Below are 24,168 nucleotides of genomic sequence, written 5' to 3'. Positions count from 1 at the left end.
TTATGGACCTTAGGCTTAGAGGATCCGCTGTGTATTTGTTTGGCAAAAAGACATATATGGCCGCTCTTTTCCCAAACTCAAAATTTAGCAATTAAACAAATCTCATCTATTAGCCAAAACTTAAATAAGATAATTTTTAAATAAAAACCCAAATATAAAAATGTTTGAGGTTAATTTTTATATATAATATGTGTCATTTATGTATAAAATATGTATCAGTACCTATCTGTAATGTATAGAAACTGTATAAAATATGAATCACTAAGGTATGTATCATTTTGTATATAATATGTATCATTTGTGTATATAATGTGTATTAGCATAGTGCAACTGTCTTGTATAGAATAGAAAATTGTATCATTTTTTGTATATAATATGTATCATTTTTATATAGAAAGTGTATATATATAATTCGACATGTGTATATATCGTATCAGTTTTGTATAGAAAGTGTACCATACGTATAAAAAATGTATTATAGAAACCGTATCATTGTGGTATATAATATGTATCACTATTGTATATGTTAAAAATAAATATCATATCATTATTGTATAATATGTGTATTATCAATATATAATTAACGTATAATTTATGTATAATAAATGTACGATTAATTTCAGCATATGTATATAAACTGTATAATTCTTGTATATATAATTCCAACATGTGTATAGATGTTGTATGTACCCTTTAGTCGTTTTTGTGGTGATTTAATTGCCACAAAAAGTCTTTTTTTTTTTAAGCTTCATTGGCATACAAATTTACCTCGCATCATTATTTTAGGCTGACCGATCATTTTTTGGCATTATTTTGTGCCGACCGGCCATTTTTTAACATTAATTTGAGCCGATCGGACACCTAGTGGGATTAAGCTTAAATAATAATTAAATATGAAATTAATTTGCCTGAATAGACACAGAATGTCCTTTTCCCTATTTATTTCGAACAGCGGGCTTTGGGCCTTCCTAGGAAATGTCTTTTGGCTTCTACCTTTGCTGTCTTCACCGTTTTCCTTTTTGAACAGCGTGCTTTTTCTCCCGCCTTTCACATTGCTTTATTTCGCTCACCTTTTTCACACTGCTGTCTTCACCATTAAGGTACCATCTTTTAAGACATAATAAAAACGAATATTGAAATAAAATATTTACTAGGAGTAAATTTAATTGCTTCAAAATTAACTAAGACTTACTAGGAGTAAATTTAATTGCTTCAAAATTAACTAAGCCTCTCATATTACTTGTTCACTTTTCTCTTTATACGCACTTTAAGAAATCATAGATAAGAGTTTTTTTTATTAAATTACCCTTATCTCTCTCCGATAAATTGGACTCTAATCAATATTAGTTACTTTAAAAAATAATTAATGCTAAGGTCAAAATAGAAAAAAATTAATTAATTCTATCTTGATTTTATAAATGAACAAGTATTTTGGAACAAATATTTTTAGTAATATGGACAATTAATATGGGACCGGGGAAGTATGAGATTGAAGTTGAGTTAGACATGTCTAAAGTTTAGTGTATTGCTTGTAGACTTCATGTAGAGTTCAAATTTAGATAATTAGTTTTGAAGTTAGGCATGACAGTCTCTAACTTTAGATTCGTACTATGAAGTTTGAACTACCAAATCTAACTTACATCAGGTCTAATGATATTAATCCAAGTCAACTTGAAATCACTTCAAAATTATTCCAAACCTCCGTGGACGGTAATACCATACAATGAGGTTATGAGGGTGAAGAAGGAACATCCTTTAATTTATTTAATACTTTAAAATAACGACTAAATTATGCTATATGAATTCAGATTTCACAACGTGAACACCACTCGATAAAGGTTATGTTAGAACAATAATGCAGGTTTTGACAATAGTGACTTTAAGTTAAATGCTTCGGAAAAATTTGATACAGCTTAAACAGCATGTGTGAAATCGGTGCTACGTATAATTCCTACCAATTTTTTGCCATATTTTTTCGTTTTCATTTTTTACTTTTAGGATTACTCACGGAGGAGACTTCCAAGTAATATTGTTTATCTTTATCTTTCTTTTAGCTTCCGTTAAGATTTACAAAGGTTTGGTCCTAGGTTTTAGTGACTGAATATCAACTTCCTCTTACTGAATTCAGTTTCTACAAATTATTTGAGTCTGATTATCTAAATTATCTTTTAAACCTCGTTAAAGAATAATCACTTTCTTTAGAAAACACTCTTGTGGTGTCTAGAGTTGTAGATAATATCACATTCGAGTTGTTAAAAGATTCACATCTCACAATAATTTTCACAATATTTCCTCCATGCACAAGAAGGGACTATCCATTAATGGACTATAGGGCATACACAAGAAGGGACTAGATCCATTGATGGACTGAAATACTGAATGGGCCTACCCATAGCAGATCAGCCCATTTACAACTACTTGTTTCTTGCACAGACTCTAGGATATCTTTGGGCTAAATCGGTAGAAGTCCAAATAATCACTAATTTAGCAATCTTGGCCAGAATTAGCACCTCTACAAAAAATTTGGCACTAATCTGTATTGGAATAACACAAAAGACAGACAGAGACACGACAGGACAGAAAGAAAATGATTAGGAAATTGGAAAACTTTGTCCATGTTTCTAATCCTCTTCCCTTAGCTGCTAATAATATACACAATTATGTTCATTTACAGGACTCAATGACTAGAAATATCTATACATCACAGCTTCAATCATGCAAAAAATACTTGAGCTGCCATGCATGAGACCTTAATGTTCCCTCTACTTTATCTACTGAGAGAAAGTATATTGAGTAGAGACACCCTTGTCGGATCAAAAGCTTGAACAACATCTCCAATCCATTTTCAAGATCCTCAATGCTACCTTCCAAATTCTCCAGATTTCTTTGTGCAAATTCAAAACTTTCCACTTCCTCTTCATGCCCAGAAACACTGTCCAGCAAGTTGTTCAATGCAGTGTCAACTTTCTCCAGCTCAGCCAGCTTTTCCCTCTGCCCTTCACTGCCTTCAACCCCTTTGTGTAAAACCTTTGAAACCAATGACCATTTATTGGACTTTGGTTTCGAAGCTGGTACAGAAAGAAACATTAGCAATGACTGGAAGGTTGAAATGGTTGTGAAACTCGCATCTTCAAGAACCCTTATTATGGGAAAGAGCTGAGATTCTGTGTTTGTGGCTGATGGGGTGTTATCTATATGTTTCAACGTGGTAAGGGACTTTTCAATCTCCTTTTGGGTGTTTTTTCTTGAAGAAATATAAGTACTTACACTACCCTCAATAGTCAAAAAATCATCCCCAACTTTGCTTCTCCTAAGGGCAGATTGAAGTTCCCTCACGCTTTCTTTTAAACACATGACAGTATCCCTTGTATTGCTGCAAATATCTATGAATCTGACTGATCTTTCCAGCAATTCCTTCACAAAATTGTCATCTTGATGCTGATGAAGTGCTCGCTGAGTCATTGGTAGCGCAAGGAGTTCCTCTATACACTCGTATAATTCTACAAGGCCTGACAAAGCATTTTGGGTTTTTTCTGCTGCTTTTGGAGATAAAGGAGAAGATGATTCCCAAGTTTTGATTTTATTCAAAACTTGCTCAATCTTGATGGTCCTGGGATGTGATCTAGCTGGAAAACTAACACAACGGGTACGATATGGACTATGTGAATGAGACCTAGGAGAAAGAGCAGCCATTGTTCGAATTGTTGAGAGGTTCATTTTTTCTTGTTCAAGTTGTGTTATGTTCATGAACATTCCTTAAGCTGATATTTATATATGCAAAAAATTTGGAAACAGACAAAAGTTAGGAGAAATGAATAGTTAATTTGGAATATTAATGTGTCAATGTGATGTACATGTGAAGCCAGTGTGGGTTTTTTAATTTCTTTGTAACGGTTCTATCTGTCAAGGCTTCAACCAACAAACAAGAGTATCACTTTCATACAAACAGGAGTACTTAATACTATATCAAGCATAATATAATGATGGGATAGGGCATATCTCTGTTTAATTTTTAATTTGTATAAAGGATTTATGTGGTACAAACTTAGATTTTTTTAAGCTTAAAATTATCACTTTTCTCAAGCATCTAGGCCACCGCCAAACTCGGGCATAACAAAGGTTCATTCATCCAGAAAAGTCGGTTGGCATAGGGAAATGAGGGTGGGCTCCCAAAATTGTCTTGATTGGAGGAACTTTTGCATTGGACAATATTATATATTAAAGCATATATGTACAACCAACAATTGAATTTAGAGTTCATAGAGTGAGATCTAGAGAGATCAATAAGTACTGCATATGGTGGGTAGAAGATTATAGTTGGATATAGTGGTTAAGACAACTCATGAAAAAGATATATTATTGGGCACGTACGAGTGGCATGTTCTTTCACTGTTCTCAGGTCCACGCATGGACCTACCCGAATAATGTTAGTACCATTTATACCACGGTTGGTTCTTGAATCCTATTGTTCATTGCATTGACCTTTGAGTTTGTATGGATAAATTCGTGTATGTATGTTTTTTTGAGTCTCCAAAATCTAACTTAAAAAATATTTACATGAGAACTATCATAGTTTATAAACAATGATTCCAAGAGTTGCAAATTTGTAAGAGACATACAACAACATGAGAAACGTCACAGATAATCACGGAAATAGAATATTTAATTGTACTTGCGGGGGTGAAGAGGAGTTTCGAGGATCATAATTCATTCCATAATGGAAAATATATGAAAATAATGATAATGAAAGTTGAGGAGGTGTGGCCACTCACTTAGCTAGCTTGTAGTTGGGTTTTGGACACACTCATTGAATGTTAAATGAGAGGACACTTGTCACAAACAATGTATTTGTCTAGATTGAGAGGTCTTTTTCTTTGAGTCCCCCATATCGTGCTGTTTTTTGGGCTATCCATATCTCAATAATTTAGGAGAGCATTAATGCACTTTAATGAAGCAAATTTGTAGAGTAGTTTATTTTCTTGGAGTTACTTACAACGACAAGTAACGGTTCATAACAACACATTGATATAGTAGAAAAAGTATTTACGCTTGGTATAGAAGTTGAATTATTTTCAGACATGAGTCTTAATTCTATGCACCAATGATATCAAAATATAACTAAAGAAAGCTCCCACTTGCATGAAATTATGGAAATTCCATATGTAACGGAGAAATTTTAGAGATGTTTGCTTTGAAATCAAGAAAAGTTCTGAATAGGGTAAATATAAACATCTGGGGCAAGGTTCAAGTGTATATTTTGGCTGCATCCTCATACGTATAGAAGCAGTATAATTCTTGAGGTCCATATCTAGGAAATAGGGGATGAACACACTTTTTACATACATTATTTTTCAGTTTTCTATGGTATAGCGGTTAATTTATTCTATCCAAAGATCCTCACAAAGTCCCATTTAGATTTCTTTTACTCTTTATCCAAGAGTATGTACAGATGTACTTGGTTAGCAATAAAAAAGTGCCCAGGAGAGATTTACTTTTGTAGCTTAAATGTCGTATTCTTCAGTATTCATCACGGTATGACACGTTATGTTTCCACTTTGCTTAAATGATTCTTGGCATGGATATTATATTAGCAGGGAGGATATGCTCCTATCTAGAATCATCAGACACTATGATTATTTCTTTTGCAAAAAGTGGAAACTTTTGTTTGATATATCATGTAGCCAAAAGCATCTTAAAGTTATTCTTGGCAGCATCTTAAAGTTATTCTTGGCGGGGATATTATGCTCCTAGTTAGAATCGTCATACACTATGATTAGTTCCTTTGCAAAAATGGGAAACTTTTGTTTGATGTATCTAAAAGTGTTGAGTGATCTTGCGAAAGACTAGTGAGTCATCGGGAAAAAGTGTTCTTGGTCTCCTAATTGGAAGAGTTAAAGTGTCTCCTGAACACTCAGATTTGGCACACCACATGGGTGAGATACGTACGTTCTCCTTTAACAATCATGGCAAATAAGACAATCAAAAAAGCAAACTACGTAGTTTACTCCCTAATTTGAGGTCAAATTCATATGACACGCTTCTCTAATATGAATTATCCTTACATATCTAATATTTTAAAATGTATTTAATACATATCATTTTTATGTTCATCAGCCCCTATTTCTAATTATTTAATTAAGAAATTCAATTATTGGTCATTAAAGAATACAAAAGAAAGAATTTTAAATTTACAGGATACGATCTATCTGAATCGAAAGTGTCAATTCCAACAAATATTGAACTAAAAAAATTATTGATTTCAAAATGGTTTGTCATCTGAGATGAATCTATATTTCGATTAGTTATTTGTTGTTGAATCATTTCCGTATACACATAAAGAATATAAAAAAGTTTAATGGCAGTTAAAAACATAAAAAGAACACCGCCCATTTAGACATCTCATCTTCTTCAACCCCACTTTTGTTCATCTTTTCCACCATCACCAATCCTTGCAACACAATACCACTCTCCTCTCAAATTTTAGTTCAACTCTTTAGATCGTTTTTAACAAGTTTCAAATCGTCATTCAATTCTAACAAAATTCAAATTGAAGCTCAACATAAAAGTTCTTAAGTTACTAACAGTGTTCTTTGAATTGTGCCGAGACAATTATAATCAATTCAGCTTAGGAACATTCACAAAATCAAACTCACTTTGTTGGTCATGGAACACCAAAATTAATCATCAAGTATCATTCTTAAAAATGACTTCGTTATCAACTCACTGTAAATGAACTTTAAAAAAACAACAAAGACGACTTAATATTAAGATTTGAGTCGTACTTGAGCTATGCTTAGTTCTTTTAATTTCTAAATTAATTATTTCAATTAGTTCTTCATGCTTTTTTGGCAAGATGATTGTTCATATTTAACATCATATCATATATTATATCATCATAAAGTGGGAACAATGAAAGTTAAAAGTTGAATTACGAATTTACCCATCAAAAATTGAGTGACAATTTTGCCCTTCAACCAAACATTACTTCAAAAGTGGCTTTTTGTACAAAGATGTAAATACGCATCTATTTTTTTTAAAAAAAAATTGATTGTAATAAATACAAATATGACGCCCATTCATATGATTAGCATTTACTAAGGAGCCGTTTGGACATGGTTTTGAATATGATGCGAAATCATGGTTTCAAGCTATGGTTTGAAATCATTTTTGACATGTCTGATTTGGATATCTTAAGTTGTATTTTTCTTATAGGCATAAAACCCACAAGTTGTGAAAACTATCAAAACATTCCTAATTCTTATACAATCTTACCAAATGAGCAAGTCATAGTTCATAACAAAATTAATACTCTTATTCTTAGAGGCCTTTTCTAAAAAATACAACACCAATTAATCAAATTTTAGTTCAATAAAAACGAAAATTTTAACATAAATAGTAATGAGGTTGGTGGACATAAATAAAGGTAGACATAAATAAAGATTGGTAGACATAAGTAAAGGTTGGTGGAAGTTAATGAGGTTGGTAAATGATTTGTGGGAGTAATTGTTAAAGATATCCATCAACTTAGATGGTCTTTGTTTACAAAATATAAATTTATGGGACAAATTTTTGAAACCATGATTTGAAACCCCAAATCTTGCCTTTTTGGATGATTTGGGATTTCAAACCATGGTTTGAAATCATGAGATGAAATGCATGTCCAAACGCTGATTTTATTTCATAATTTCAAACCGCATGTCCAAACGGCTAGTAAGGCTTTTCATATTCTCTATCTTCTAATGAAGATAACAAAAATTAACTACACATTAAGTTTGGAGGAAAGGAGAAGACCTTTATTTTCTCTGCTTTCTAATAACTTAATAATTTTTTTATGTAATTAGTACTCCCTCCGGATTAAAAAAAAAAGTCCACTTAGTCTTTTTTAACTTGGGTAAAAAAAGTGTAATACTTATCAAATAAGAAAGAATTAGCTTATTTTTTTATTTTTTTATATTTGTCCCTATTAAGTGCTATGTGATCAAATCCTAGTACCTATTTAATTAGGGACAGTTTAATCAAATTATCTATTTTTTCTAGGAGCTAGTATGCAAATAGCTAAATGGACACTCTTTTTTATCTGGAGCAAGTACTTTACAATTATTATCTACCTAAAAGTAAAAGTACCTCCCATTATGATTAATTTTAATTTCTTAACGTGCAATTAAGTGTATCTTTTGATTCTTCAATTCTGAGGTGAAATGGATGAGTTATAAATATATTACTAATGATACATAATCATAATTTAAACTTCTAAACGTGCAGATTAGGTGTATCGTTTGAATCTTCAATTCTGTTGTGAAATGGAAGATGAGTAATAAATACTCACTCCATTCACTTTAACTTAACATGAACTTTACACATCACTTAGAAATAATAAATGAAGTACATGTTTTACTATCATACCCATATTAATTGGTGTATGACTTCTTAATGGATTTGGAAAATGATTTGGAATGAGTAATTAATGCTAAGGGTAAAACAGAAAAAGTAAATTATTTTTCTCTTGATATGCAAAAATGGACAAGTAAAAATCAAGTAAAAGTGAACGGAGGGAGCATTATGATACTTAAACCATTTGTGCTTATGAATTCATCCGCACATTATAGTTGCAATCTTTTTATATTCCATGTAGTAAGAAGCCTAAAAGTCTCCATTTTTTTTTTTTTCAATTTACTGAATGAATTCCACGAAACTCCCACACCAGTTTTGAAGGCCATTTGCTTAATTCTCGGTATTGAAATTTCTAAACTCTTTTTCCAAGTCAGAATACATATCTTTAGGAATGCAATTGTTACTTAACCATTGCATTCTTATTTTGCTTTACATTGTTAATTTAATATGTTCAAGTTCGTACTAATTATTGTTGTTATTTTGCTTTGTATTGCTCTGTGATTCGTCATGTATAGTGGAAGAAGCATTTGGCCTTCACCTTCTCCTCTCCATCATATTTTGTGTTACCTCCTGAGGTAAAGTTGAAACTGCTTTTTCCGTACGACGTTTTCTTTCATTTTGTAATTTATATTGCACATATGGAGAAGAGAATGGTATTAATTTGAATCATATTACAATTTTAATTTTTTTATAGAGAAAAGGGTAAAAAATGCTCCTCTACTTTGGGAAAAGGGTTAAAATTATCCTCCATTATAAATTTAGGTCAAAAATACCCCTCACGTCATTAAAGTTTTCAAATATACCCCTATCTTAACGAAAATCCCCAACATAACCCGATTTTATTTTTAAACCCGATCCAACTACATAAAAAACCCATATGTGACCAACTTGTTCCCGAGTAATACATCTGAAGCCACTAGGCACAAGAGCGGGTAACACATATGGTTTTCTTTATTTAGTTGGGTCGGGTTTAAATTTAGTGGGTTTAAAAATGAAATCGGGTTAAATTGGAGATTTCTGTTAAAACTGGGGTATATTTAAAAACTTTAATAACGGAAGGGGTATTTTTGACCCAAATTTATAATGAAGGATATATTTAGCTCTTTTCTCAAAGTAGAGGGGTATTTTTGACCCTTTTCCCTTTTTTTATTGTAGAAGTTAGAAGGCAAGTACCTTTGTTCTCTTTCATTATTTGTAAATGTTAGTGTTCTTTTATTTTTATCTAATTCTATGCAATATAAAATAAGAATATGATTTTTTATTCATATTTTCTGATACATTGTTCTTATTGCGAGATAACTAACTAATCATTGCATCATATGAACTTGATCTATTATGCAATCATTACCCTTTCCTTATTTACTTCTGTTTTAAGAAAAGTGGTCATGGGTAATTGTCACAAATTATGGAGTTCGTTAAAAGATCCAGTATGTTTGTGCTTGGGAATAACAATAAACACTAGTCAAATAGGCTCACCATTCATCGGTTCGCGCTTGTATTTTTCCTTTCAAATTTCGTGCAACTCATAATTTAATACTCTTTATACCATTTTAAAATGTTATACTAATTATAGTATGTTCGAAAACTAGTTAAACACAATAATTTGAAGTATGCACTTGAAAATTCAAAAGATCTAATATACCCCAAGCAATTAAAAAAATCTAAATATACCCATGAACAATTAGATAAGTTTAAATATATCTCTACGTGGCTTTCACCATTAGTGCGACATGCATATTTTGATTTTTTTAATTGCTCAGAAGTAATTCGAGATAAAGGATAAAGTTAGGATTATTTATGAGTCAGAAGGTAAATGAAGGACAAATATGAGATAAAGTACATACATTAAGGGGTCGTTTGGTTCAAAGACAAGTTATACATGGATTAATAAGGCAGGAATTAGTAATGTAGGGATTAGTAATATAGAGATTATTTTTGTTGGGTGTTTAGTTCATTGCACTAAAAAGATAACATTTGAATATTTATTTATTTTTAAAATTTAAGAAATAATTTGTTATAATTATACCCTTAGATGCTTGGTTTCTTGGAACAAAACAAGGCTAAATTTGTCATTTTAGTTTTTTTATTTATGGTTAAGTTATCCCAGGGTGGTAGTGAGATAAGATAATACACCCTTTAATAATCTATGTAATAGTCATACATGCCCCAAAATATCAATCAAATATGATATAAAATAATACCACATCTAATACCATGACTATTTTAGCTAAGACATCCTACTAAACGAGCTGACATTTGACTATTTTCTGTAAAAGATAAGAATAACTGGAGTGACTAAATTGTAAAATAAAGTGGTCCTAAATGTAAATAACTAAACTTGTGAATCTCTTAAGTTCCTGGCTCATTCTGACCATATCATCGTGGACTGTCAGTCTTCTCTCCACTTGTGATCCAAAAGTTACTACAGAGTTCCGAAAATGGCCAACAAGGTCTCCAATTTCTCGGATCTGATCCAACGTGTCACTGCTTCTTGCTTGCTCAACCCACTTTCCTCCACCCGCATTGACGCCCCCCTCTCCAATGAATCTGAAGATGACAATTACACTACCCAAGACGAAGAAGAAGAAGAACAGGACACACCTTATGTAGAAAAATTCCAAAATCTTGAGTTAAAAAAGGATGAGCCAAGAACTGAGAAAGTAATTGAAATGGAAATGCTCTTAGGTGAAGTGTTCGACTCTGTGTCGGCAATGAAGAAGGCTTACGTTAGTCTACAGGAGGCTCATTGTCCTTGGGATCAAGACAGAATGCGCGTAGCAGACGTGGCTGTGATATCTGAACTGAAAAGGCTTGGTGTGTTGAGGGAAAGATACCGGCGAAATGCAAGCACTGGAAGAGGAGAATGGAGAGTCGGCGCAGCGACTCTGAGAGAAGTGGTGGCTCCGTATGAATCAGCAGTCGACGAATTGAGGCAACAAGTGAAAGCAAAAGAAAATGAGATCAATCATTTGAAAGAAAAGTTAAAAACCGCCACGTCGCTTAATAGTAATGGGAAAAAAAGCAAGTCGAAACGAAAAGCTACTTGCACCAGTCAACCTACTCCAGTTAATATGTCGCCAGCACCTGACTTGTTTGAAACTACAGTGGGATTAGTAAAAGAAGCTTCGAAATCCTTTACGAGTATGCTCCTCTCTTTAATGCGGTCTGCCCACTGGGACATTGCGGCTGCAGTTAGATCCATTGAAGCTGCTTCATCCAACACCACTACACCTACAGCAGATTCAATTGTGGGACCCAACCACGCGAAATACGCACTGGAATCTTATGTGAACCGCAAAATGTTCCAAGGATTCGATCACGAGACGTTCTACATGGATGGAACCTTGTCATCACTGCTCAACCCAGAGCAGCATCGTCGTGAGTGTTTTACACAGTACAGGGACATGAAAGCAATGGATCCAATGGAACTTCTTGGAATTCTTCCAACTTGTAGTTTTGGGAACTTCTGTTTCAAGAAGTATTTAGCCATTGTGCACCCCAAAATGGAGGAGTCGCTGTTTGGTGATTTGGAGCAGAGACGTCAGGTACTAGCTGGGAACCATCCAAGGAGTCAGTTTTATGGGGAGTTTCTTGGACTAGCAAAGGCTGTTTGGCTGCTGCATTTGCTGGCCTTTTCTTTGGATCCTCCGCCAAGTCATTTTGAGGCGAGCAATGGATCGGAGTTTCACCCAAAGTATATGGAAAGTGTGGTGAAGTATTCCATTTCCATGGGGATAGGAGGGAGAATGGGTCTAGTTGTCGGGTTTCCTGTTAGTCCCGGGTTTAAGCTTGGAAATGGATCTGTTGTTAAGGCTAGAGTTTATTTAGTTCCCAAAAATGGGTTTTAAGTTTTTGAGATGGACATAAGTTAGTCCATGCACTACTTGCCTTGTCTATGTTTTAGTAGTACTAGTTGGTGTCAAAATAAAAGAGATACATTTGGCTTGGGGATCGTTTCTGTGCAAAAACAATGATGGAAATGATTCGGTGAGCTTCAATAGGTTAGTATAGTTCTTGCTCCGGTAGACTTAAAAATGTAATCTTTGCTCGCCTTTGAGAAATGAATGTATCACTTAAAAGGGGTGTCTTCGAACCTTAAATTCCTTTGTTATTCTCTGGTCCATTTACTATGTTTTTGCAGTTTTTGGTACAACTTCGCGTATGTTGATCTTTCTTTCCTTTTCATTTTCTAGTTGTTGATACAGTAAGGTAATATTGGATTGAGTTTATGATGCTTCGAGTAAGTTGATAAAGCCCCTTTATCAGGGAGCTAGGCCATAGGGTAGAAATTCTGTGTATATGTGTATGACGTTCATTTTCTTTTCAAGATCACTGCTTTTTGAGTTTTCTCTTATTATCAAAGCTCGAGGATGAGTTCACCAATGTTTCTCTTCAATTTTTCATAGTGATAGCTTTTGTTCCATCATTGATCCTATCAAGAAGGTAGTTTCAGGGGGAATGAATATACAACATTCTTTTTTGACAAGAATATACAACATTGATCTTAAGAAGAAACAATGTTAAGGTTCTTGATGGATTAAGCTCCGGAAGATAGACTGTTTTAGTCTGTATGCGGTTCTCAATGTTTTGAACCTTAGTCTGAAATGTCTCCTATTTGCTTTCTCCAAACCAGATTCTGTTATTTTGCAATTTGTTCATTGCCTATCTGATAAGCTACAGAGTGCAGTGTCTAAAGCTCATTGCTGTTATCTTCTTTTGGAGTTCACTTGCTAGACTTCCTTTGTGCATGGATCTTTTATCCATTGACTATCTGCTTTAATTAGGCACAGAACTGGTTCTGACAACAATGACACAGATCGGAAAACGGAAGGGCTAGTTACTCTTACTTCGCTCAATACTATCATCATGGTGTACTGTACATATGGTGATGACCTGACTTTTTTTGGTACCAAATCCTTAACTACACTGTCAACTTGCCTCAAATATTTTTTGACCAACTTTTTGACAACCTTTCTCCTGTTCTTCCTATATGTCACACATTTTGCAGTGCTAGGCTCAATGCTCAAATCTCTCTTTTTCCTGCAAGAGCAAACTGCATCTTTGACTTGTTCCTTGTCTCTGATATGAAGTCCATATCATGCTAGAGTAAATACGTAAACATGGCTTGCTGTTTTGATGGCTGCGTGAGGAACTCATCCAAACATTTCAGTGACATCTATAGGTGTAATATACTTCTCCAATTTGTCCTTGCTGTTGTTGCCTTGATCTTCCCATGTTCTTCTTCAATCCTTAGACTGCTACAATGGGATTTGGAACGCAAAATAATTGATCGAGTGAGGTGGTTGAGTTTTTGACTTCAAAGAATTTGTCATTGCTCTTGTGAACTTTTCATGGTTATTGTCTTTGACGTTTCATTGAAACATATAGGATTCTATTGGTAGAAGCTTATGCCTTTTCTGTATAATGTAGACAACAAAAGGACATAAAAGAAGACAAACTTTCCGCGTAACTTCTTTCTAGTAGGTTAGTTGGACTTCTTCTTCCTATGCTGTATTTATTTTGTTAAACATATCATCACAATAATTTCTGTCTTACTTCTAGTAATTTCATTTGTTTCCTATTCGGACGTTGCTTATTCAAGATGCTTCACTTCTAGGAATGAGTCTTATAAACATCAAAATAAAGTCTCATATATGTGCATTGCTTATTCAAGATGCTTCATTTCTAGGAATGAGTCTTATAAATATCAAAATAAAGTCTCATATATGTAGTATAGTCACTGTCAAGTGGCCCGACATTGGTTCATAGAACGGGCTTGTTGTCTTCTTATGTCTTTGAAAATCCATACCTCATGAGTTAGCTTTCCAGGTTGTGTAAGGCCGAAGGTCCATTTTCTTAACCTGGTATCTGAGACAGACCCCATCCCCATTGTTGTGTTTCTTTTGTTAATATGTCTTTTCGTCCACAAGGATGGATGTTATCATCAAGGTGTGATTCATGAAATCTTATTTCAGTAAATTGGAAATGTTGACTAGCGCCTTTCAAAGCAGAATCAATGGTTCAAAATGCCTACTCATCAGCTCATCATGAGCTAAGAACTGAGAAATATATATTTGCCCTCATGTTTGTGTGAGAAAGCTATTTACTGTACCCCCTTATTTAGATGCACAACTCCTTAGTTGGCTTTTGATGTTGATTGTAAGCAGTGCTACCTTGGTTGCACCCTAGACCTTGTCTGTTAATGATAGGTATTCTCCTTCACCCAAGACCTTCCTATCTGTTCATGCTAGGTATTCTCTTTTTGACCAATCAACATATCTAGTATCATAGGTAGAGTAATATCTCCAGTTTTCTCATCCTGGCATTGCGTTTGTTGTGAGACTTCGTTAATTTATGCACTACAACTTAAAACTATTTTCCAGATAAAACTTAACCTGACATCAGATTTCAAAAAATACTGCAAAACTCTCTCTATACACTGAAACTCTAGGCATAACCTGTTAAATTTGGACTCCATTTCAGGTATTGAATTATATTCCTACTAACAGTGTTTATGGCGATATTCATGCACACTCCATAGTCCATATATACTATATACATATAGAGAGAGAAAGAGACATGAAATTGATGTATACTCAATCACCTGAAGATGACACATTTTTACATAACTACAAAACTGTTATATACAATTTACAGTATATGGAATATCAACTGCCAGATTAGCAGGAGAAAACATTCAGTAGTGAGCTTCTAGATCTAATCAGGCATCTAAATGTTGCTTCCAATCCATCTTCGAAGCTGACAAGATTAGCCTCAAAGCTTTCGAGCCTGGTTTCTAAGCTCATGTTTTCTTCCAGGACTAGTGGTGGTATTCTTTCTTTGCTTACCATTCTTGAAAGCAGTGACCATTTAGATGGCTTAGGCTTCAAAAGGGGCACACAGAAGAAGGACAAGAGCATTTGGAAAGTTGAAATGCATACTGCATTAGCTTCTTTTAGTGCTCTAATCACAGCTACTGTATCTTGATCTGCATCTAGCAAGACCGATACTGCTGTCTCTTGATCCATTTGCTTCAAAGCCGAGACTAATCTTTTGGCGTCCCTCTTGATCTTCTTGATGAAAGAGGTAAATCTTTCAATGCTGTCATCTATAGTTAAATCTTATCCTTTTCTCATAGCTAAATCTCTCTTCTGAGAGAGGATTGAAGATCTCTTACATTTTCTTTACATTGTGAGACAAGTTCCCTTATTGTGCCACAAAGATCAAGAAGCCCCACTGAATTATCCAATAAATTGTCAAGCCATTTTTCATGTAGACTCTGGGAGAGGGCTTGAAGGGTTTGAGTTGGTGGTGGGGAAGTTGAAAAGATCATCTATGCACTTGTACAATTTCTCCAAACCGAGTAGACCGTTGTTCCTCACATGTTGATCTGCTGGTGCAACTGATACTTCCAATGATTTGAGCTTGTTTAGTTCCTCTTCAACTCTCTGCGTGGTTGGGTGTGATCTCCCAGGCAAACTGATTGATCGAACGTGATTAGGTTTTGAAGAAAGAGTAGCCATTTCTTATGTTTTTCTTTCTGATGAAGGGATTTCTAAAACTTGTGTTGGCTTGAAGCTTGAGAGTTGGTATTTATAAGCAGACAACCATAGGAGGAGAGACAAGATGAGCAATGGTCTAATTAAATCAGCATGTGATTGCACTGCTGGATATTTTGAATCTTTTAAACCTGCTACACATTTGGCTAACAAAGGTTCTATTTATCACTTTCATTATTTCTCATAGTTATGGGATGAACGTCAGGCATCTGAAAAAATCATGTGGGAGTTTTAAATATTTGCTCCTTTCTATCTTCAGAACTGGTGCCAATAACACATGAATTTTTTATTGTTATTATGTGATTGAAGATGCATCAGCTTCAAGGAGCCTGCTTTATTTCTTTAGTTGTTTAGTTAGTTTATATCATGTAATAGGTGGCCAGGTAAGGTTGTCTCCTCCATAAAAGCTTCAATCCATCAACTACTATAACACAGTATAATTAGATAATTGAGATATAAATAATTACATAGTAGTGGGAATATTTTAAGGTGTCAAGACTTTCAAAGGGGCTAGTAGATCAAATATAAACTTCATAATGCACGACTTAAGTTTATTTCATGAAATTGTGCATCTATGGAAGTTTTCTATTGGGATTTGTTTGGGAAGGGGTTGGAAGCAAATCTCAATAAGCTTCTCAACTAGGTGTAATGTTTCCAGTAATTCCAAGAAATTCTGAAAGGTCTAATGTACTTGGTCAAAGTAATCGTTTGTTTCCATGAGTAGCTTACTTATGAACTATAGAAGAGCACATATGAGCTGTGTAATCTAATTGGTTCAAATGTGTTAATACATGGTGGGCAAGGTGAAATAACAAAGGAATACTTCATCAGATTGCAGGAGTGGGCTTCTAGCCTGATGTTAGCCATGACTCAGTTTCTGACTTTGTTGGTGAGTTCTAATATCCGTGGAATTGATCTATTATCATGCTTTAATTTTTTATACTCAGCGATTTTAGTGAAGAATTAAACAGTAAAATTGTAATTATTACCGTCATGGTTGGCATGTGGTGAAACAGACAAAGGTTCTGTTAAGACACATTGATCAAAGGAAGCTGAATTTTACACAAGTGACAAGACAAACACAGATCAAAAATCATATGGGCAGAGCTAATTAATATTTGCCAGTGCAATTATCTCCAGCTGTTTTCTTTGGCTCCATTCGGAAGATTACAACTAAGAACATCTTCTCCTTGTCGTGGTTAAAGATTTCCAAGATATGGCTATGATTTCCATCCTTTTAATTAGTCCAGCAGTTGGTGGCTGCCACTCAAGGAGCAATTTTTAATTAAATCAATAATGGATACATGAGTGTATTGGAAATTTAAATATTTAGTTTTGTGCATGCATATATGGCTGGTTATGTTGTTCTTGTTTAATGTTTACTAAATTATTGACTGAATCTACGACTCACCCACTGGAGCAAAGAGAAGGAAGTTTTACATTTTTTACAAACTTTTGTGAGTTATAACCATGACTTTCACATTCTATTTGAGATATCTTATTTTTCAAGTATGCAGGGAAAGGAACTCATAAGAATGCAGAATGAACCAGATGGAGAGAATCTAATCTGGCACCTACATGCCCCTTCAAATCCATTGTTAAAGCACTCAGGGTGACCGTCGAAGGTTTCCAGACAAGTTTCAAAGTTAGTGTTGTCTGCTTGACTTTCACATGCTATTCTTCCCTTTGTGCACCAATTTCAAAACCAGTACCATTTAGATGATTTAATTTAGCTTTAAAACCGGGACAGATAAGAACTAGCAAGAGCATTTGCAAAATTGAAGTGCACATTAAGTTGGCTTCCCTTAGTACTAGTGTCCAGATCTGAATCTTGGAATTCTGATTCACCAATGTTTCATCCATTTGGTTTAAGCGTTAAGCCAGGACTAACTTTTGGGCTCCTCCTCCATCTTCTTGCTGAAGGAGGTGATCTGGTGAAGCTGGCATCTGTACTTGAGTCTCCTTTTCTCCTTCTGATAGAGGATTGAATATCTCTTCATTTAGGCAGACACACTTGTAAGTTGGTGTGTAAAGTCTAGGGGGCCTGTCCATGGCACTTGTACTTAGTATCTAGCCACGGTGCACCGTGAGGCACGACCAACAGGTCAAAGGGAAGGTGGAAAGCTTCCCATGAACATTATATATGTGAAAACTGACTAGCCAACTTCACATTCTTGCAATAAAGTTTCCCGATTAGCATGAGAAGATATTTAGGAGAGAACCCTGTAATGTAATCAGGCACCTATGTTCCTTCCAAATTATACTGAAGTTGTCAAGCTGATTCTCAAAAGAGTTCTAGCCACATTTTAGCTTAGTCAAGTTCCCTTTAAATCTATTTTTGGGGAGCATACAGGTCATTGTTTTCAGGGACTGGTAGTGGACTTTTTGGGAGCAATGCAATTAAGCTTGCTGAGCAATGCGACAATAGTCTGTCAAATTAAACTGATATTGAGTTGAGCGAAGTTGCATTAGTAATTTTTCCATTTAATTGTTCTAAACAATGCTGTGTTGGCTGCTTTGCCCGCTGATCTGGTGCCAGATCCTTGTGCTGGATATTGATTTTCCTTTCTTTGTTGTTTTTGGCCAAGGAGCTAGAAAAAAAGGACGTAGGATAAGTTTACTGATTAGATCTAGTGCTTCCACTTATCTCAGACATATGGTGAAATCAAGATTGTCATAGTTACAGTGGTCACCATATTTAGTTGGACTATGAACTAAGATAAGCAGATCATAAACTATATTTTTAATTTATCAGTGATGCATAAAATTATTGTGGATAAGTAAAGTAATAAAGAAATTCTTCATCCTCGTTTTGGTCCTTCATTAGTTTGATCTTTGGAGCCAATTATGTAAAGCAAGTATGTAATGAATGTGCTATGTATTTTATCTGTTTGCCTCTAGGTTTAAAAGGACCATTTCAATGGATATGAGCTACAGAAACTTAACCTGATATCACGTATGAAGAGATACTGTTAAGTGCTTTCTTTGTGCTGAAACTCACAGGCATAACCTTTTAAATTTTGATCTAAGAGAGAGAGAGAGTGGCAATAAGTGGTGTACAATCTTTCACTTGAAGTTTATGTATGTCTGACATAACTACAAAACTGTATATACAATTTACAGGTATGGAATGACAACTACCAGATTAGCAGGAAAGAACATTGAGGACCGAGCTTCTAGATCTAATCAAGCACCTAAATGTAGCTTCTAGTGCATTTTCAAAGCTGTCAAGGTAAGCCTCGAAGTTTTCCAGCCTGGTTTCTAAGCTCGTGTTTTCTTCTTGGACTTCAGGTGCTATTCTATCTTTGTGTACCAATCTTGAAAGCAATGACCATTTTGATTGTTTAGGCTTCAAACTTGGCACACACAGGAAGGACAAGAGCATTTGGAAAGTTGAAATGCATACTGTATTAGCTTCTCTTAGTGCTCTAATTGCAGCTATTGTATCTTGATCTGCATCTAGCAAGACTGGTACCGCAGTCTCTTGATCCATTTGTTTCAAAGTCAACACTAATCTTTTGGCATCCCTCTTGATCTTCTTGCCGAAAGAGGTAAATCTTTCAACGGTGTCATCTGTAGTTGAATCTCCTTTTCTCCTTCTGAGAGATGATTGAAGATCTCTTACATTTTCTTTATATTGTGAGACAAGTTCCCTTGTATCGCCACAAACATCAAGAAGCCTCACTGATTTGTCCAATAAATCGTCAACCCATTTAGCATCTAGATTTTTGGAGAGGGTTTGTGTCAAGTTGAGAAGATCATCTATGCACTTGTATAATTTCTCCAAACCGAGTAGACCATTGTACACAGTGTCTGCTTTTGGTGCAGCTGGTACTTCTAATGATTTGAGCTTGTTGAGCTCCTCTTCTACTCTCTGTGTGGTAGGGTGTGATCTCCCAGGAAAACTGATTGATCGAACGTGATTCGGTTTTGAAGAACGAGCAGCCATTTCTTATGGTTTTTTCTCTCTGATGAGGGTATATCTCAAACTGGTGGTGGAATTGAAACTTCGGAATTGGTATTTATAGGCAGACAGCCATAGGAGGAGACAAAATGAGCAGTAACCTAATTAAATCAGCATGTGATTGCACTGCTGGATTTTTTTGGTACTCGTAAACCTGCTATACATTTGGCCAACAAAGGTTCTACTGATTACTTTAATTAGTCCTCATAGTTATGGGATGAACGTGCAGCATCTCATTATCATGTGGTGTTGAATGAATTGCCTTTTTCTGTCTCCTGAAATGGTGCCAATACCGTGACGCATGAATTTTTTATTGGTTAATATGTGATTCCAGATGCATCAGCTTCAAGGAGCCTGCTTTATTTGTTCAGTTGTTTAGTTATTTTCTGTAATGAATAGGTGGCCAGGTACCCTTGCCTCCTCCATGAAAGCTTAAATCTGTCAACTACTAGAACACAGAATATTTAGATAACTGAGATATAAATGATTAAAGACTAGTGGGAATATTTTGAAGTGTCAAGATTTTAAAGGGGCTAGTGGATCAAATATAAATTTCATATTGCACGACTGAAGTTTATTTTATCGAATTGTACTCGTATGGAAGTTCGTTATTTGAATTTGTTTGAAAAGGTGCTGGGAGCGCATCTGTATTAGCTTCTTGACTAGGTGTAATGCTTCTTATAATTATGAGATTAAATTCAGAAAGGACAAGTTTACGTGGTCCTACTAATGATGGTTTCCACAAGTAGTTGGATATACGGACCAAAGAATAGCAGATTGTGAGCTGTACTATCTAATTGATTAGCAAGTGATAAGATGTGGTGGGCAAAGCGAATGGAAAAGAAATAGTATATCATATTCAGATGTGCAAGAGTGCCTTCTTGTCCAGATATTACCCTTGACGCAGTTTCTGTCATGGTAGGTGAGTTCTAATACCTGTGAAACATTGAACTGTCTTCATGCCTTCAGTTTCTTATACTCTATGAAACTTTGGAGAAGAAATCTAAACAATAAACTGAAATTGTTCCCTCAAATTAGAAACATAATTATGTACTTGCAGTATTATAATTTTAGTTTTCGCTTGTTCATCAACCCTCAGGGGGTTAGCATGGGGAGAAACACAAAGGGTTCTCTTGAGACGAAATAATCTAAGGAAGATGAAGCTAATGAACAGACAAACACAGTAAAACTGTACGTGCAAACCTAATTAATATAGTGTGTGTCCTTGAAAGAATTATCAATTTATGTTTTGTTTAGGTCCTAAAATAGGCTAAATTACTCATCAATCTTTGAATAATTTTTAAGTTTATCCTTTCTTCTACATGGAAACAACTTACTTATTTGAGTTACTTTAGATGATCAGCCGATAAATAATTTAAAAAAAATAAAATTTGTTAAAGAGATGGAGAGATCTGCAATCCGGAGACCAAACTATCGCATGGCTGTATATTATTTTCACATTGACTAGAAAATGACAACATAAATTGGAGATTCACAATCTTATCCTGTAATACTGAAAAGCCTATGGATGATTTGTGGTTGAAACAGCCCTCAAAACTTGTTAGATGTAAGAGTAATATCATTCTATTGTTATATTAGATATCTGCTTATTGCACACTGAAGGGAACAAAATCATGAAAAAAGAGAGACACAGATCATATTTGTCATATAATCTTTCACCTGTATATTGTCATTTTCTATCAGAACTACAAAATCATATATACAAAATTTGGTCAACTATACAGTTTAGAAGGAAACTGTATTTAGGAGAGAGCTCCTTGATCTAATCAGGCACCTATATACTCTTTCCAATCCATTCTCAATGCTGTCAAGTTGAGACTCAAAAATTTCTACCCTGGTTTCCATGTTCATGTTTGGCTCTTGGACTTCACATGCTATTCCCTTATGCAAAAATCTTGAAACCAGTGACCATTTAGATGACTTAGGCTTCAAGAGTGCACACACAAGAAAAACAAGAGCATTTGGAAAATCAGAGTGCATGTTGTATTGGCCTTTCTCATTGCTTCAATCGCAAATTCTGTTTCCGGATCTGTATCTTGGAACACTAATCTCTCAGACTCCTCATTCATTTGCTTTAAGGAGAAGACTAATCTTTTGGCGTCCTTCCTCATCTTTTTGCTAAAAGAGGCGAATCTGACTATGTTGGCTTCTGCGTTTGAATCTTGCTTTCTCCTTCTGACAGAGGATTCTACATCTCTTACATTTTCCTTACATTGTGATACTAATTCCCTTATCGTGCCACAAAAATCAAGAATTCTTATGGATTTTTCTAATAAATCTTCAAACCATTTTCCATGTTGGGAGAGGTGAGGCAAGTTAAGAAGATCATCAACACATTTGGATAGGTCTTCCAAAACAAGTAAACTACGGCAGATAGTCTCTGCTGTTGATGCAGCAGATACTTCCACTGCATTGAGCTTGTTGAGAATCTCTTCCACTCTTTCATTGTGTGGTCTGCTGGGAAAACTAATTGACCTAATGTGGCAAGAAGAAGCAGCCATGGTTGTTAGTGTTTCTATGTTGTGAAAGAGCTGAACTTTGAGATGAACAATAAGTACCAAGAATGGCCATTTATATAAGCAAATAGGCATTCAAGGAGAGAAATGTGGCCATGTGGGTATCCCTTGGAATTTGGTAAATTCCTATGCATTTGGCAAACAAAAGCTCTAATAATTAGTCATTCTTGTAAGTATTCAGAGTCATCTAAATGAATAAATTATGTGCTTTTGCTTTCATATGGGCTTCAATTACAGGTTGGCCCTTCCCTAACTAGTACGCATTGTCGCATCACTTGGTGGTGCAATCAGGATGCTAACAACGTGGCTCCACCGAGGCTGTCTCGTTTGGAGGAGCTGATGTCCATTAATAACACAAAATACAAATGAGAAGATCTGAAAATATATTTTGGCCAATATTCAGATGGACATGTTGTGCATATTTAATTTAGGGAAAAGGGTCAAAAATACCCCTCTACTTTGGAAAAAAAATTTAAAAATATCATAGAACTTATTTTGGTCAAAAATACCCTCTCATTAAAGTTTTCAAATATACCCTAAATCTTTGTGAAATTATCCTCAAAATAACTGAATCATTTTTAAACTGCCCATCATTTAAAGTTCCGACCCAACTAAATAATTATAAGATCCCCTTATTCCCCAATATGTAGGTTTGAAGTTTGAGGGAATTGGGAATAAGGGATCTTGTGGGTTATTATTTAGTTGGGTTGTTTAAATGATGAGCCTATGTTTAAAAATGATTTCGAGTTATTTTGGGATAATTTCCATCAAACAAAAGTATATTTGAAAACTTTAAGGATGAGAGCGATTTTTGACCCAAAAATAAGTTCCTGAGGATATTTTTAGCCCTTTTTCCAAAGTAGAGGGGTATTTTTGACCCTTTTCCCTTTAATTTATACATGTATGTGTGGTTGTTTGCCGTATTTGATTTTCTAAAATAAAAACTAGTTGATTACTAAATTGCACCATGGCTAATGGGGAAAGTTATTGCTAGAAGTTAATAACACAAATACAAATGAGAAGAGAACAGAGTTTTTGGCCAATTCGAAAGAACACTCTGTTGGCTGCTTTGCCTGTGATCTGATGCCAAATCCTTGTGTTGATGGCTTCAAAAACTTGTATTTCAGTCTTTTTTTTGATTAATTTGTCTGGGGAGCTTGATGAAATTTAAGGATATAGGATAAGCTTTTTGATTAGGTCTACCACTTCTAATGAACTCGAGAAGACAGATAATGGATCATACATGGTCAAGTTACAGTGGTCTCATAGCTAGTTGGAATATTAACTAAAGATAAGCAGATCATGAACTACATTATCTAACTTATTTGTGATGGGTATCTTGACTGACCAGTTCAGGTTTAAGGGAGGCTGATCAAGGGGACTCAGGCTTTTGATCTTTCTTTATAGCGGGAGGTTTCTTTTATATCAAAGCGTGTTGGCAAGCACTTATGGCGAAGCTGCCTCCGCTCGGACCCCATTCTTCTGCAATTCATGTTATGGATTAGCATCAGTCTTCAGGTCAACTATTTATCCATCTACCTCAGTCTGGAAATGCATAGGGAACTCACAAAGTAAAGGTTTGGTGTGAGATAGAGAAATAGATTTTGTAGGATAAGGAGAATAAAGAAGAAATACTTCATTGGACTGTACACGCGAGGTCTCCTTCGTTTGAGTTATCAAGCCAATTATGGAGAGAAAGTATGTAATCGACGTGCTA

At 34.9% G+C, this 24,168-nt stretch overlaps 5 protein-coding genes across 5 annotated transcripts; 1 reads left to right on the top strand and 4 right to left on the bottom strand.

Annotated features, from left to right (window-relative positions):
- Positions 1-2,559: 2,559 nt before the first annotated feature.
- Positions 2,560-3,937, bottom strand: LOC132048263 (uncharacterized). Its single transcript, XM_059439168.1, has one exon. The coding sequence runs from the start codon at positions 3,751-3,753 to the stop codon at positions 2,710-2,712; it is 1,044 nt and encodes a 347-aa protein (XP_059295151.1). The 5' UTR covers positions 3,754-3,937; the 3' UTR covers positions 2,560-2,709.
- Positions 3,938-10,748: 6,811 nt separating this feature from the next.
- On the top strand, positions 10,749-12,502 carry LOC132046369 (protein GRAVITROPIC IN THE LIGHT 1). Its single transcript, XM_059436987.1, has one exon. The coding sequence runs from the start codon at positions 10,830-10,832 to the stop codon at positions 12,237-12,239; it is 1,410 nt and encodes a 469-aa protein (XP_059292970.1). The 5' UTR covers positions 10,749-10,829; the 3' UTR covers positions 12,240-12,502.
- A 2,569-nt stretch (positions 12,503-15,071) lies between these two features.
- LOC132047814 (uncharacterized) lies at positions 15,072-15,914 on the bottom strand. The gene is made up of 3 exons (XM_059438797.1): positions 15,761-15,914; positions 15,569-15,627; positions 15,072-15,461 (listed from the first exon to the last, which is right to left on the bottom strand). The coding sequence occupies exons 1-3, from the start codon at positions 15,912-15,914 to the stop codon at positions 15,072-15,074; spliced, it is 603 nt and encodes a 200-aa protein (XP_059294780.1).
- A 3,181-nt stretch (positions 15,915-19,095) lies between these two features.
- Positions 19,096-19,899, bottom strand: LOC132047813 (uncharacterized). The gene has a single exon (XM_059438796.1). The coding sequence runs from the start codon at positions 19,897-19,899 to the stop codon at positions 19,096-19,098; it is 804 nt and encodes a 267-aa protein (XP_059294779.1).
- Positions 19,900-21,863: 1,964 nt separating this feature from the next.
- LOC132047811 (uncharacterized) lies at positions 21,864-22,436 on the bottom strand. Its single transcript, XM_059438795.1, has one exon. The coding sequence runs from the start codon at positions 22,434-22,436 to the stop codon at positions 21,864-21,866; it is 573 nt and encodes a 190-aa protein (XP_059294778.1).
- Positions 22,437-24,168: the final 1,732 nt, after the last annotated feature.

The sequence above is a fragment of the Lycium ferocissimum genome, chromosome 2, assembly GCF_029784015.1.
Source record: "Lycium ferocissimum isolate CSIRO_LF1 chromosome 2, AGI_CSIRO_Lferr_CH_V1, whole genome shotgun sequence".
Taxonomy (NCBI): domain Eukaryota; kingdom Viridiplantae; phylum Streptophyta; class Magnoliopsida; order Solanales; family Solanaceae; genus Lycium; species Lycium ferocissimum.
The sequence above is the reverse complement of the archived record's forward strand: the minus strand, read 5'-3'. Positions and strand labels throughout refer to the sequence as shown.

Bases quoted from the DNA above. Each gene is read 5' to 3' on its own strand.
- LOC132046369 (XM_059436987.1), top strand. From the start codon at position 10,830: ATGGCCAACAAGGTCTCCAATTTCTCGGATCTGATCCAACGTGTCACT.
- LOC132047811 (XM_059438795.1), bottom strand. From the start codon at position 22,436: ATGGCTGCTTCTTCTTGCCACATTAGGTCAATTAGTTTTCCCAGCAGA.
- LOC132048263 (XM_059439168.1), bottom strand. From the start codon at position 3,753: ATGTTCATGAACATAACACAACTTGAACAAGAAAAAATGAACCTCTCA.
- LOC132047813 (XM_059438796.1), bottom strand. From the start codon at position 19,899: ATGGCTGCTCGTTCTTCAAAACCGAATCACGTTCGATCAATCAGTTTT.
- LOC132047814 (XM_059438797.1), bottom strand. From the start codon at position 15,914: ATGGCTACTCTTTCTTCAAAACCTAATCACGTTCGATCAATCAGTTTG. The intron at 15,628-15,760 runs GTCTACTCGGTT...TGGATAATTCAG, and splicing joins TCAACATGTGAGGAACAACG to TGGGGCTTCTTGATCTTTGT. The intron at 15,462-15,568 runs GTAAGAGATCTT...TTCATCAAGAAG, and splicing joins TCTCACAATGTAAAGAAAAT to ATCAAGAGGGACGCCAAAAG.